The sequence below is a fragment of the Protopterus annectens genome, chromosome 14.part0 (assembly GCF_019279795.1).
Source record: "Protopterus annectens isolate FY-2018-M chromosome 14.part0, PAN1.0, whole genome shotgun sequence".
In the NCBI taxonomy this organism is placed as follows: domain Eukaryota; kingdom Metazoa; phylum Chordata; order Ceratodontiformes; family Protopteridae; genus Protopterus; species Protopterus annectens.
The window spans coordinates 283,582,329-283,597,911 of NC_056748.1; the positions used below are offsets into that span (position 1 = coordinate 283,582,329).

General features: G+C 41.0%; 1 protein-coding gene across 5 annotated transcripts in view; it reads right to left on the bottom strand.

Annotated features, from left to right (window-relative positions):
* GBF1 (golgi brefeldin A resistant guanine nucleotide exchange factor 1) overlaps positions 1 to 15,583 on the bottom strand; it is a 4,751,435-nt gene that overhangs the window by 3,694,437 nt on the left and 1,041,415 nt on the right. For all 5 annotated transcript variants that reach the window (XM_044055999.1, XM_044056000.1, XM_044055998.1 and 2 more), the window contains exon 4: positions 1,922 to 2,053. In XM_044055999.1, coding sequence (XP_043911934.1) covers positions 1,922 to 2,053 — 132 coding nt within the window. The remainder of the gene's footprint in view (positions 1 to 1,921; positions 2,054 to 15,583) is intronic.

Below are 15,583 nucleotides of genomic sequence, written 5' to 3' on the forward strand. Positions count from 1 at the left end.
AGTTAAGGTGTCTGCCTTGTTCACCTTTCGCTGAGGTATAAATTTAAAACCTTTTAAAAAGAGTGTAAAATATTCCCTAGTGATATTTCGGTTACTGTAATTGTACATCTTGTATCCCTAAAAGGTATACAAAATAGGCCCATTACTTTCAAGTTGTTCTTGTTCTTTCTCTTACCCCAATGGGGGTGTTGCTTCTGTGGTGAGGTGGCAAAATTGGGAAGTTTGTTCTCATTCTCTAATATTCTGCTCACTAGTCTTACTGAGCATCTGACAGGAGGAAAATCCAGGGGAATTTTCCTCAGAATAACCAGGCTCGTACTGACCATGGTGGTAATAATCCCCTTCATCCTCTCTAGTTCTTACCACTTCCCCTGTACCATGTGGTACCCAATTTGTCCCCTCACCTGAATGTATGTTACTAGAATAATGTCTCATTGTACGGGAAACAGGATATGCAGTTAGTCCTATATTGTACTAACAGATTATGAACTATTAGATTCTTATACTGGTTCATGATGAGAACAATTTTTTAGGTTAGTTTTTTTAATTAAATATGTTTTCACATGGTTTTTGTATAAAAATGGGGAAGTAACATGGTACAAGTAGGTAACATCTTACTGGAAGTGTTTTAACCAATCATTGCAATGCTCTTGCTCTCTAAAAAGTTTTAATGTTGTAAAGTTCAGATTCTGATGAGTTGATGTACTGGGACAAAAACTCTAAATCTTCAGATATTCTGTATTAAAGGAAGGTGTGGGGAACCTATTATACCTCAATTGCCAGTTCCTTTGTATTTGTTTTAATAACTTATCATAATCACAAATAAAGCTCTAATTCAGCCACATAGCACGCATGGCCCTCTTACTGAATTTCTCCAAACATTAGGGGCCATTCCCAAATTACTAGTTCTGCAAAAACAGAACTGCTTGAGGACGCTCATTGTAACAGCAGAGGTTTGGCTGCATGGAATTCACAACATATGGGCAAGTTAACCTTAGAAGGCACCCACAGCTGGCTTCACATTTTTCGGAGCGAAAGGGTATGTACCGCACACCTCTCAACCTCCAAGGGCAATAAATATGGACAATGCCAAAAATAATGGGGGGACAAAAGGCAAATACGGACAAATTTTAAATATTTCTCTTATACACTTAGAAAGTTGTTAGAATAATAGATTTTGTGTAAGCATGTATTTTCTGAAGGATGTGAAGTCCGAAAATAAATGTCTGTTAATAGTGACTTCAATCCTCAATGACTTGCCAGAAAAATATTTTATAAGGAAGAGACCAAAAATACGAGCCAAAAAATCTAGCCATTCTGCAAAAATCTTGACAGTTGTGAGGCATGATAGAATTCCTTGCTGCTGAAATTACTCCATTGCTCATGTAGGATGTAAAACATTTGAAAAATAAAAATGAAGAAGGCCCCCAGAAATGGTAGCTATACATTTGTGCCAAATACCCCCAATGAATATTCTACAGAATGTTGACATAGGACTAGCTAAAGACCTCACAGGGAATACCAGATGGCTAATAAACTCTGACTGTGATAAAGAAATTAAGCATATAATGCAAATGTTAAAATGTATTGCTACTGTAACCCTCCATGAAGAAAAAAAATAGTTTACATGTTAGGCACAATACATGACAAAGGCTGTCAAAAATATTCAAGTGCACATATTTACATTATTCATTGTATACAATACCAGCAGGAGCAAATTAACCACTGAAATGTCATGCCCTTATCAGAGTAACATGAAAAATGAGACTGATGGTATGGTGTTACTTCAGAAAAGAACATCCAAGACATCCCAGAAATACATGATGATCAAATAATAAAGCCAATTTAAGACGCGTGTCTTGCGGTTATTTTAGGATTATGAATACTTTTTCTATATATATGGAGTACAAACTATTTTTACCAATTAGTCCATATGAAAGGAACTTGTTTACAGATGTTAGAGCTAGCCCAGTGATTGGGCCTGTAGTGTCTTCAGATCGAATCACCTCCAAAAAAGGCCGCAGAAATACATTAGGTTCAACTTCTGTAAGCTCTGCAATGAAAAATAAATTATATTAACAAAAAATAAAACTATATTTGCATTGCATATGAAACAGAGGAAATTATGTATGATTACAGGAAAAGAAACAATGTATCTTTCAACTCACAGCTTCAAGTGTTCTACCAAAGGTCTGTTATTACTGCAGGAAAAGAAAACCATATTGTCTCACAAAAAAATCTACAATTCAATCAAATATCATGCTTGCTTCTCTGTCTGTATTCCTCGAACAAACATTAGAGACCATTCATTGCAAGTAAAGAGAACTTTGTGAGGGCACTTTAATAACAGTAGAGGCTTGACTCCATTTCTCTCTTATTATCCTAGGAAGGTTCCAATAGCAGATTTCAAACTTTTCTGTGGACCATCCCCTGCTAGCATGCCACAAGACATGGGAATGCAAGGCATCCAGCCTTCAGACAGGAACCTTCCTTCAGATTTCCAATATCTTATTCCATACCCATACTCCCAACTATGTGCCTGGCAGAAACGGCATTATAGCCACCACCAGCCCAAAGTAGCAGTATGTACACTTTACAGAAAAACCTTCTAAAATACTTCAAAAGTCTTCTAAAAACACCTCAGGCACTTGTAACAAATGCTGAAGATGCCTATCTCTGGATATTGTAATAACACCAATACTTCACCATTCACCAATGTATGCAGCTCTAGCAATCTAACATTACTGGGTAATATCATAATTCTAATATAGTCACTTCAGCTACCACACAATTCCTTTCCTGGTACTTGATAAATACAAGACCTGCTAGGCTGATTATTGGTGATCTCAATTCCCACAAAACATACGATTCAACAACAAAGCACTGGGAGCACAGAACAAAAACTCAGGAAACTGAAGTTTCTAAAAAGTCACATATGAAGCAAAAGCCCTGGCTGAATAGGTCCTAACCCTATCTGGAAGGGGCTTTATCATGGTGAGCATAGCAAAAAGAAATAGCATCAGAAAACAATCTTAAAATTGTCCATTTTGACAGAGGACATTCTTTTTTTTTAACCTTCATAGGAGACAAATAACATCAGCTTTCCTGAAAAGTTTAATTCTGTCCAGGTAGTACCTGGCTGCCTATGGACATCCAAAATAAGCAGGATTCTCTCTCTTTTTTTTTAGGTTCCAAATAATACATGGAGATTAATGGTCTGACTTGAGATGAACTTTGAGACCACTTTGGCATAAAAGGATTACTTCTCTGTTGGGGAAGAAAGAGGTAATTTGGAACATATTTTTGGGAGTGTAATGAGTTGTCAGACTAAAAATTCCCTGCAGACTACTCTGTCAGAAATACTGGGTGGGCTAATTGGTGTAACTAAGGAAATAATTTTTTTGAGCTGTGATACAGAATCTGAAATGCCTAGACATACGTAGGCCTTTCAGAGTTTAATTCTGGTGTCTCTCAAAAAAGCAATTACTAGAAAATGGAAATCAAAGTCTAAACCAACCATATTAGAAGCAGTGAATATCGTAAGAGAGAGAAAAAAAAAACACTAAGTGTGATTTTTTAAAAAAGGGTAGGATTAATATGCATAGACAAAATGGGGATTGTGGGAACAATATATGCAGACTACTAATGTTTTGCAAGAGGAATGAGGTTTAAGGGAAGGCAGGAACTGAATGCACTATGCAATATTCAATTGACAATGACTGTATAAGATGAATATATGTCCTATATAACATCTTCAACCGAAAATGTCAATGTGGTTTGTTTCATTTATATAAATGTATAATTGCCTACATCTTAAGCGATAACTCAATAAAGATGCTCTTAGTCTAAAAGGATTAGTTTTCAAAGAAACCCTGTCCTCTGAAAACGAGTTAGGGTTGGCTTATCATAAGTGCGTGTAACTCGTACCTTTCTTACAGAAGTTAGACCAATGAGCAACACTGTTTTATCCATAAGAACTTCAAATCACTCCAGCCAGCAGGTTCAAATGGAAACAATGTCAGTTTCTCAAGCACAAAGTTGAAACTTCAAGGAACTGCTTGTTTTACAGGTGCACAGATATGCAAGAAGTCTTAAATGCTTGACTAGAAGAGAGGTGTGTGTGGGGGGGGTGGGGGTGGGGGGTGGAATCCATCGACAGACAAACAGAAATGGCCAGAAAGATTAATCTTGACAGAACAGTAATAATAAAACCACAAAGAAATGGATGGTGCTTAGCAAAACTAGTAAACTTGTAGAAAAGCACCTTGAATCAAGTTGGATAAACACGAACAGTTTTATTGAAAGACCCAACACTAATAGCATCTAGTACCAGCTGCCAGTACAATTCTATATACTCTACAAGTGTTTCCCACATACCACCCCCTAGGGTCAACAGTTACTACTTCTAGAATAAAAAACTGAAATACAGATGTTTTACAAGCAATACTATGTTTGTATAATGCGTTGTTTTCACTTTTAGTCCTAATGTCGTAAAGATGTTAATATATTCTTTGTTTTAATTTCCTTTCACTTTTAGGTTCATACTAGGCTATCTGCCCTAGGGCATTTATAAGCCTAGCTAGAGTGTGTTTGGCTTTCGCCACCCATTTTAAATTAATTTTGCTATGCCCTTTTTCGAGGTTAGTATACTGTGCCTCTGTCTAACAGTGACACAGAAGTGATACCCGGGGTAAACCTACGATCTCCCATCCACTCAAGATTCCTCTTGAAGAGAGTCAATGAGGGACTCTGCCTAACCTGGACTGGGATTTTATTCCAGAGTGAAGGGAGCCTTTGGGTTATGAATCTGTCCTCCAGCATGTCCTATTTATTTCAGTGCTGAGGTTCAAGTCTCTCGAGCGCGTAGCTCGACAGGATTTGTATTTTCTGAGGTGCAGCATGAACATTAAAATTCTGGGTTGGACATGGCTTTATACGTCAGGCACAGATCACCTCTGAGCATGTGGTATGCCACTGAGCAGAGCTGGAGTTTCTTTAACCGGGCAGCATATGGCATCTGTTTGAGCCCTTTGATCCTCTTGGTGAGGTACTTTTGGGGTCTTTCCAGTTGCTGCAGATGTCTGGTAAGGTACATCCCAAAAGGGGCATTGCACTCAATTATGGGCCTGATGAGGGATGAGTAAAGAGGCACAATGACCTCCCCTGATCTAGATGTGAATCCCTTCATGATTAGGTGGGCTATATAAAATGTTTTTCTAACCACTTTGGCCACGTGGTTGTCAAATGAGAGATTGCTATCAACTTGGGTCCCCAGGTCCCTAATTACTTCTTCTGTACTTAATAGATTACCACCTATGTGGTAATTTGTGGGCACTTTGTTTTTGCCAAAGGGGATGACTATACACTTTTTGGCATTTAGCTTGAGGCCATGGCTCTGGCACCAGTTGTCTGTTTCTATGAGGCCCTTTTGGAGGATGCTTGTGTTGGCTGGAGAGCCGATTATGGCGCCCAGTTTGCAGGCATCTGCGAACTTGGTCAGCCACAGTCCTTCCGTGTTGGCCTGTACCTCTGAGAAATATATACCGAACAAGAGAGGTCCCAGGACTGAGCCTTGTGGGACGCCACTTGTAACTGGTTTGGAGTCTGACATGGCTCCAGCAATTCTAACCATGTGGGTTCTGTCCTTGAGCCAGTTTGCAACCCGTCTAGTGACATAGGGGTTTATATTTAAGCTGGTGAGCTTATCTATAATGCCCGAGTGGAGTATTGTATTTTACCCACATAAAAGGATTCACATTCTTTACATACAGCCAAATAAATACCTTTCGTATTACAAATGTAATTTAGAAAAGGTTACAAGAGAGAAGAAAGGTTTGTACAAGTGTGGTAGTTGTAACTACTGTTCCCACTTAAAAACAGGAGAATTCATATACTTGCAAGCTAGGAAAAGAAAATTGATGTTTAATACCTAAGCCAATTGTAATACGAAAGGTATTATTTATTTGGCTGTATGTAAAGAATGTGAATCCTTTTACGTGGGTAAAAGTGAAAGGTAATTAAAACAAAGAATATATGAACATCTTTACATTAGGACTAAAAGTGAAAACAACGCATTATACAAACATAGTATTGCTTGTAAAACATCTGTATTTCATTTTTTTATTCTAGAAGTAGTAACTGTTGACCCTAGGGGTGGTATGTGGGAAACACTTGTAGAGTATAGAGAATTGTACTGGCAGTTGGTACTAGATGCCATTAGTGTTGGGTCTTTCAATAAAACAGTTAGTGTTTATCCAACTTGATTTGAGGTGCTTTTCTACAAGTTTACTAGAACAGTAATAATAGCCAGAGGACAATTACTTGCACAAGTAATCTAGAGCAAGGGTCAATCCGGCCTTAAAAGGGTCCTGGTTCGTGGAATGGCACCAACTAGAAAATCTTTTCCATTTACAAATACAGGACTGTCTAGCAGCAGTTTTCATCTCTTTTAATACCTACTGCATGTCCTTGGAAAAAAGTTCCTTACAACTTATCATCCAGACAGCTAAGTGAAGTAATGCATCAAACAATCCCAGTCTTGTGAGTAAATCCACTAGACAGGGAAGCTGCTGGTAATTTTTCTTGGCCAATTTCAAAAGGAGGGAGAACGACTTTTGCCTAGTTAAAAGACAGTCATCACCACCACTATCATATTTTGAGAGTACCTCAGAATCTTTACAATGATCATGTGAATAAGTGGAAAGGGTGGTAAAGCATACAGAAACATTCCTGTCTGTGGGAATGAAAAGGCATCTGTCTTCCAAGCCTGTTTGGAAAGAATCCTAGAGCAGAATTTCTTCAGCTGTGATGTCTGTGATAACCTGCAGAGGTTCTGGGGAACAGAGATTATTTAAGACCTTTAAAACATCAATCACTTCCAAATCTCTCTGACATTTATGTGCTTTTATCCGTTCTTGGGAGTTTCACAGACCTTGCACTTTTACCCCTTTTGAAACGGTTCCCCAAGCAACATCTGAAGCATCTGTTGTGAAAGACTGGTAGGGGGGCTGAAGGATATATCTGGACTGAGAGTTAATTGATCCATCCAGCAATATACCTCTTTTGACAAATCCTAAAAATGTAAAAAAAGATAAGGCATGTTAATACTGAGTCCAGACTACCTGAGGTACCATCGAATTCCCCTCAAGTGAAGTCTGGCAAAGGAGAACATGAGAATCACAGAAGCCATGAAACCTAGAATCTTGAGAAAATGCCTTGCAGAAGCCAGAGATTGGCTGGAGAACTCCAGGAAGATCTCAATGTACTTCTGTAACTTGTCCAATGGAAGAAAAGCTGTTCCAAGGGACAAATCTGGAAGACATCCCAGAAAAACTTAAGAGCAAGAAGGGATGAGACATACCTGCAAATTCAAATGAAACCCCAGATTGAGTATGACTTTAATGACCCATGTCAGGAAATCCTGACACCTAAATAACATATTTGCAAATGTAAGACAACTGCCCAAACATGGAAAGATGTGAATGCCTTGAAGCTTGCAGTGAACAGTTACTGGAGCTAGGCACTTTGTAAATACCCTTGGTGCAGTGGACAGACTAAACAGCAAGACAAGTGGTAATGTTAGCTAGACATAAAATTTAAAAAATGTTCAAGTTCCTTGCGAATTGGAATGTAACGATAAAGCACATTTTAAATGTAAAGAAACCATGAAGTTGCGGGTGGGCACGAAAGGTAACAGGATTTGAAAGGATAACATTTTAATTTTAGAATCCTGACAAACTGATTGAGGAAGCAATTGTATAGGACTGGTCTCCAAGTTCTCACTTGTTTTGATACTAGAAAATTCCTTGGATAGAAGCCTTTGTCCATCTGAGCTAAAGGCGCAAATTCTATCACCCCCCCCCCCGAGCAAACATCATCTACGACAGAAGGAACCCGAGTCATCTGGTTTGCAGGATGAGGATGAATCCCTTGAAATAGGGGAAGGGACTCATTAACACCTGTACTCCTGTTGTACAAGACTTATAACCCACTTGTCCAAGACAATCTAATGCCATAGTGGGCATTGGGAATACTAGATTAAGGGAGAGACTTGAAGGATTGCCCGGGTGGGAAAGGTGAGGAGAGGCTGGGAGGTAGACAGACTTTATGGACTGTTCTTAGATTGAGAGGTTTCTCCTTTTTTATGAGCCTTCCTGTCACTGTTTTTTAAGGTTTGGCTTCTAAAAATGTTGCTGAGGCTGCTTACTCTGTTTCTTGAAAAATAATTCTGAAAAGGAAGGAAGGCTTATACTGAACTTTGAATAGAGGGGCTGAAAAATCTTATTTATCCCTTCAATCAATTTCCCTCTCACAAACTTCTTAAGGACCTCAGAAGAGCAGAGAGGTCAAACACATCTCTAGCCAAGGGAGAATTCCAAATCTCAGCTTTAACATATTCTGGCAAATGTTGAGAACACAACAAGCAAATCTTCTCATAACTCAATCAGTAGTTGCAGCCATAGAAACAGTATCAGAAGAACTGTAAGAGCACTTCAGAGTACTCAGTTACCGGAGATGCAAACATAATTAAAGAATTACATTTTTAACACCTCAGAAGTGGAGGTTAAAAGTTAAGTTTCTCATGTTGTAAACATGTCAGTAAAAAATTATTACATAAGAGCCTGGCAATTCAAAATTCTGAAAATTAAGGTAGCAGGAGAATAACTTTCTTCCCGACCCCGTCAAATGCTTTCCCGTCCTTGTCAGAGAGAAATGGATTACCATTTACAATACACTTAGCAGAAGGTGGTTTAGGTATAGAAATCACTTTGGGACCTGATTTGGGAATGGTATATAAGAATTTATGAATCTGAGGTACTTTGTATTACCTATCAGACTTTTGGGGACAGGTAGCTAGCTGACTGTCAAGTAAAGTACAAGCTGCAAAAGAAACATTCTCTATGGCAAAGAGTTCAAGATTTAGTAAAAACCTTCCTAAATTTTCAAAATTCTTTTTAAAGAAAATTGTAAGTCTCCACACAGCATTAAGAAGCAGAACTTCAAACATAATGACAGGAAGGCTCAGATTAAAGAAGGGAAGTCTCCCAGAATCAAGAACAGTAAAAAAGTCTGAAAGTTTAAGAATACACAGGAGGAAAAGCTGCAAACTAGGGAAAATCCAGCTGTAACAAATAGTATTTTTGCTGGCATATAGCAATTTCATTATGTTCCCACTGAAATAAATCATTCATTACATTAAAGGTTTCAGGAAAAGATAATTATTCAGGAGGAAAATCTGAAGAAACACTTTTCTGAGAATTCTCTTCAAGTTGAAGATTCTAACTGAAGAATCTCACTCCTCAACACCCTGCTTATCTGACTGGGAATCATTTAAAGACTGAGGGGGAAATTTTTTCTTTTTTTTGTTAAAAGACAGAGGCAGCAGGATTTAAAACATTAAAAGGAGAAAATAATGAGTTAGCAAATCCCAGCAAATGTTTCCTGTTCATATTTAAAAGACGTAGCAGAAGAAAACATCAATATCAGTGGCACAAGAGGTAGGACCTTTGCCTTTCATGTAGAAAGCTGTGGGATCTATTCCCAACACCCCGAAGATCAAATGCTGACACTTCAGTGCACAATAAAAGGGCGGTGCTGCACTCCTGAGTGTACTATCCTTTGTATGAGATGTTAAATTACGTCACATCTGCTTGAGTTGGTGGTAGGTGGATATAAGATCCCACTGCACCCATCAAAAATAGTAGGGTAAGCTTCCCAAAGCCCTGGCCAAATTTCAGCAAATAGTGCAAACAGTACCTCGGGTCTCCCCTGAAAAAAGGTTGCTAGCCAAGTGGAACTAACCCAGTTAAAGGATAAATAAATATATACAATTAAAATAAACTTTTATGTTTTTGCTTTTTCTTCCTGGGAGATTTCCTGGAAAGAGACTGGCTCAAGACACAGCACTAGCAAAGGAATCAGGCACCTTATCCCTGACAAATGATAAGGCTTTACTCGCTCCTTCCAAGAATGACAAAAGTACAGTTGTGTACACTTACCATAAATGTAGATGTTCGAGTGTCTTCACTGTTGCAGTCATCACTGTAGGGTTCTTCCTGCCGGCAGGCAGCCCTCGGTCGGCCAGAATCCCAAAGTCTGGGTCCGGCGTCGGCTGTTCAGTCATGCTCCCTGACGTCAGAGCGCCAGGAGTACAAAGCTGCCAGCCGACGCCATGCTCTCCAGTTTTTCTTGCCCCAGATGTCAGGTTCCCAAAAGTGAAGGCTAATAGTAAAACAAAAATGTAACATACAACAAAACCCCATACCCTGTAGCAAATACACCTCAGAAGAAGGGTGAAGTAGGAAACCACACTAATAAAAGTATAAGAGGGGACAGGAGGGTGGGTAACCCAGACTGCCACTGTGAAGACACTCAAACATCTACATTTATGGTAAGTGTACACAACTGTACTATGTTCATCATGTTTCACTGTTGCAGTCATCACTGTATGGTTGAATCCCAAAGCTGAGATAAAGGGTGGTGGTTATAGAGTAGAAGGGGCGGCTAGAAGGCCCTGCAAGACTGCAGAAGCAAAGCCTGCCCGAGACTTAGAATACAGAGGGAGATTATAGTGCTTAGAGAAAGTATGCACTGAACTCCAAGTTGCAGCTTCCAAAATATCTTTGGTAGGTACTCCCCTGAGAAAAGCAGCTGAAGTAGCAGCAGCTCTGGTAGAGCGAGTCCTAATTTTTCCTGGGATTTGCTTTCCATGATAAGAGTAACAAAATCTGATTCCATGAGCAATCCATTTAGAAATGGTCTGTTTTGAAATAGCTTTGCCTTGGGAATTTGCTGCATAAGAAAAACAGTTGCTCTGTTTTCCTGATACCCTTGGTTCTATCCAGGTAAAAATGAAGCTGCCTGTGCACATCCAAGGAATGCAAGATCCTTTCCCCCTTATTTTGTGGATTAGTGAAAAAAGTTGGCAGGTGAATAGTTTGGTTTAAAGCCACTTTAGAAACCACTTTAGGCATGAAAGTAGGATTAGTCCTTAAAGACACCCTGTCTTGATGAAAAATAATATAAGGTTCCACAGCCATGAGTGCTTGTAACTCCGAGACTCCTGGCTGAAGTCAAAGCCAGTAAGATAGCTGTCTTCCATGATAAATACTTAATATCAGATGTGGCAGCAGGCTCAAAAGGAGGCAGAGTGAGTTTTTCCAGAACATAGTTGAGGTCCCAGGCAGGTATGGGTGATGTCCTAGGGGGCCTTAAATTCTTTGCTCCTCTGAGATATTGTTTCAGAAGTGGATGTGAAAAGATTGGAGGATCTGTATTGTAATGTGCAGAGATAGCGGAGGCATGTATTTTTATGGAGAAGAAGGATAAACCCTTATGTAACATGTCTGTCAGGTAATGTAAAATCAATGGGATATTAGGAATGAGAGGATCCGAATCTTGAGCATGCATCCAGGTGCAAAATCTCTTCCATTTACCTTCATATGATTTTCTAGTGCTAGACCGTCTGGCTTCTAAGATGACATCCATGACCTGTTTGGGAAGGGTAGGATTAATCATAGACCCTAAATACGCCAGGCTGCCAGGCTGAGAGTTTTGATATGAGAGTGCAGAACCTGGCCCTGGTGTTGGGACAAAAGATTTGGAATCTGAGGTAGAATCCAAGGAAGCTCCTGGGATAGATTCATCAGTGTTGAGTACCAAAATTGATGAAGCCAATTTGGGGCCAGTAAAATCATCTTGGGTTTGTCCTGCTTGATCTTTAATAACACCCGTGGAAGAAGAGGTAGAGGAGGGAAAGGCATACCCAGAGAGGTTCCTCCAACTGAATGAGTGAGCATCCACTTTCCATGCTAGTTTGTGATATGTCCTTGTGCAAAAAATCTGTAACTGGTAGTTGAGGGGGGATGCAAATAGATCTATGTCCGGGCAGCCCCAGGCTTCTGTAATCATCTTGAATATTTGGATGTCTAGCATCCACTCGTGTGGGTCTGACAGGTTCCTGCTCAGGCTGTCTGCCAGAACATTTTGTTTCCCTGGCAGGAACTGAGCTTGTAGATCCACATTGCAAGCTAGAGCTGTGTTCCATAGAGTCATGGCTAGTCTGCAAAGGGGGTAGGAGCGTGAACCCCCTTGCTTGTTTATGTACCACATAACTGTGGTGTTGTCTGTCCATATCAGTAGTTGTCCTGGATGTAGAAGATCCCTGAAAGCCAAGAGGGCATTCTGTACAGCTAACTTCTCTTTTAAATTGATATGTAGGGGCTTCTGATCCTCTGTCCAAAAACCTTGCAGGCCTTTCCCCTGCAAGTGGGCTCCCCATGCGTAATCAGAGGCGTCCGTGGTTAACACTTGGTTGGCTGGAGGCAGACTGAAGGCTTTCCCTTTGTTTTGAAGACATGCCATGGTCCACCAATGGAATTCCTTTTGTAGGCAAGGCAAGACAGCAATCTGTGTCTCTAGACTGTGGCAATGCTGGGACCATACACTTTTTAGGTACCATTGTATTTTTCTCATATGCAGTCTTGCATATGGTATGAGAAGGATGCAGGAAGCCATGTAACCCAAAGTCTGCAGGAATTTACTTACAGTTAGCGGAGACATTAATGCCAGGGTTTTGAAAGTTGAAGCCAGCTGTAGTTGTTTTTCGGATGTCAGGAATGCCATCTGGGTTGTTGTGTTTAGAAGAGCACCCATAAAAGTTATCTGTTGTGTGGGTGTCAAATTTGACTTTTTTATGTTCACAGTGAATCCCAGGTACTTGAGTAGATTTTGAACAAATTCCAGGTGCTGGAGTAGGACATCCTTGCTGTCTGCTTGAATAAGGCAGTCGTCCAGATAAGGGTAAATTTGAATTCCCTGGAGTCTGCAATAAGCTACTACTGGTGCCAGGCACTTGAAGACTCTGGGTGCAGTAGACAAGCCCAAGGGCAGCGCAGAGAATTGGTAATGTTTCGAGCCGGCCTTGAACCTGAGGTATTTTCTGCTCTCCTGTCTGATAGGGATGTGTAGGTAAGCCTCCTTTAAATCCAATGTCAGCATCCATGCATTTTTGCTCAACATTGGCAGGAGCTGCTGCAGAGTAAGCATCTTGAACTTTGGTATCTCCAGGAAAGTATTTAGACTGACAGATCCAGGATGGGTCTCCAGGAATTTTGTTTTCTGGGAACTAGAAAGAGCCTTGAGTAAAAGCCTTGCCCCGTCTCTGATTGTGGAACCAGTTCTATGGCCCTCATAGCCATGAGGGATCCCACCTGGTTTAATGCCTCTGCCCATTGAAGTTTTGGTAGGTCTGGCCATCCGTTTGTTCTTGGCACGGTATGAAAGTGGAATTTGTAACATCTTGAAACTACATCCAGAACCCACTTGTCTTGGGTTATGCAAGTCCAATTTTGGTGAAAAAGAGCGTTTTCCTCCTAGAGGGGCTTCCAGGAGAGAGGTTCCTGGAGCCATGCAGGGTGAGTCATTGAGCCTGTTTTCTATAAGATTGAGGTCTGTCCTCTCCACCCCTGGGGGTGGAAGTACTCCAGGTCTGTAAGAGGTCTGTGCTTGGGCCCTCCCTCTGGAGTGCCTATATCTACCCCTCTGAGGCCTGTCCGAGCTGGGAAAGGACCAATTTTTAGTTGGCCAATTTCTGCTAAATCTTGGGGGCTGAACTTGTAAGAAATCCTTAACAGTTTGCATGGATTTTGCCTTATCCTCCATTTTCTTTATCACCTCTTCAGCCTTAGACCCAAACAAAACATTATGCTGAACAGGAGCATCCAGTAACTTTGCTTTCACTTTATCAGGCAAGTTTTGTTCCTTTAACCAAGCATGCCTCTTAATGACTGTGCCAGTGGCAGCCGCCCTTCATGAAGCCTCCAAGGCATCAAAACAACAGTGTAAGCCATGCTTCCCCACCTGCTCAGTAGCATGCATCAAAGCGTGTAATTCCTTATTATCTGCACATACAGAAATGGCACCTAGCTTTTGTTTCATAACAGAAAGCAGAAATTGCTGATATTTTAGCATATGGAATTGACAATTTAAAGTCCTAATGGATAAAGTAGCAGAAGTGTACACTTTTTTTGCCCCATCTCTCCAAAGCTCTAGAATCCTTATCTGACGGAATAGGGTTTTTAGCAGAGGCGGCCTTAACACCCTTAGAACCCTGAGAAATGGTTTCTGGATCAGCAGCAGGATTTTTATAAAGGAACTGGTGGGAGTCAGGGACCCTGTAATATCTGTCAGGCTTTGCAGGGGCTGGAGGAAAGGAGTCAGGAGTTAAATTAGCCTCAGAAAATACATCATCCACAATATCCAATATAGGAGGAATAGCCAAGGGGTCTGTGTTGGGGAAGAAGGAAATCCCTAAGCCTTCTCTTAGATTCAGAGTACTCCTGTCCTTCCCAGTGAAAATGTTCCCTCATGTCATGTAAAGTTTCCCCAAAAGAAAAATCCTCATGGGAAGAAGCTGAAGGAATGGATTCCTCAGCATCAGAATCCTCATATGAAGGGAAAGTATATTCCTGTTCAGAGGAAGACACTGAAGAAATAGATGTCTGATCAGAGGATTCATAATCCAATTCTTGCCTTGGCCTTTTGTCTGGAGGGGGATGTGAACCCCTAATCATGGTTAGTAAGTCCTCCGCCATTTTAAGCATTTGTTTCTGAGATTTGGGTCCCGGACTGGGCTTGAGTCTTTGATTTAGAAGGAGTCTTCGCCTTTGTCTTTGCCTTTATCAGAAGCTGTGTAGGCCTGAAAACCCCCTCGGAAGCCAGTACCTGCACAGCGGCTCCGGACCCATCCGAAGTGGCACTGTCCGAAGGTCCTGCACCTGGAGTACTCAAAGGCCTAGTTGGCTCCTCGTGGGAGTCCGTTTTGGCAATCGGTTCTGTAATGGCTGACGACAGGGGCTGCGAAAGCGCCTCACTACCGACGGCCGAACCTGTAGTTGGCTCTGCTTGTAAACAGTCGTCTGATTTGCACCTCGGAGGCCTGTCCTTATCTTTGAGTCGTTTGTGAACTCCGGTAGTCGGAAGCGTGTCCAACGACATACTGTAATTAAATCGCCTGCCAAAGTAGTGAAAAGCAAAATCGTACCTCCACTTAATAGCACGTTGGTTAAATCTAGCACAAAACAGACAACTAGCTACATCGTGGTCAGGGCCTAAACAAGGAATACAGTAAGAGTGGAAATCCTTATGAGGTATTTGCTTCCCACAAGAAATACAATTATTAACTTTTTCTGACATCGGACTGGAGCAAGAAAAAAGTTTCCCCAACGGGGTACTTAGCTTTGAGAAGAAGAAGAAAGTCTTCAGAATGAAGCACGAAAAATATCAGGAGTCAGCCGACCGGCACTTGCGAACTGCTTCCACCGCACGGCAAGAAAGACTGGAGAACATGGCGTCGGCTGGCAGCTTTGTACTCCTGGCAATCTGATGTCAGGGAGCATGACTGAACAGCCAACACCGGACCCAGACTTTGGGATTCTGGCCGACTGAGGGCTGCCTGCCGGCAGGAAGAACCCTACAGTGATGACTGCAACAGTGAAACACGATGAACATCATAGTTTTCCCATGCTTGGTAAGGGCAACCTTACAGCTGCAGAGGATGTGCCAATCTCCCAATTCTTAATGG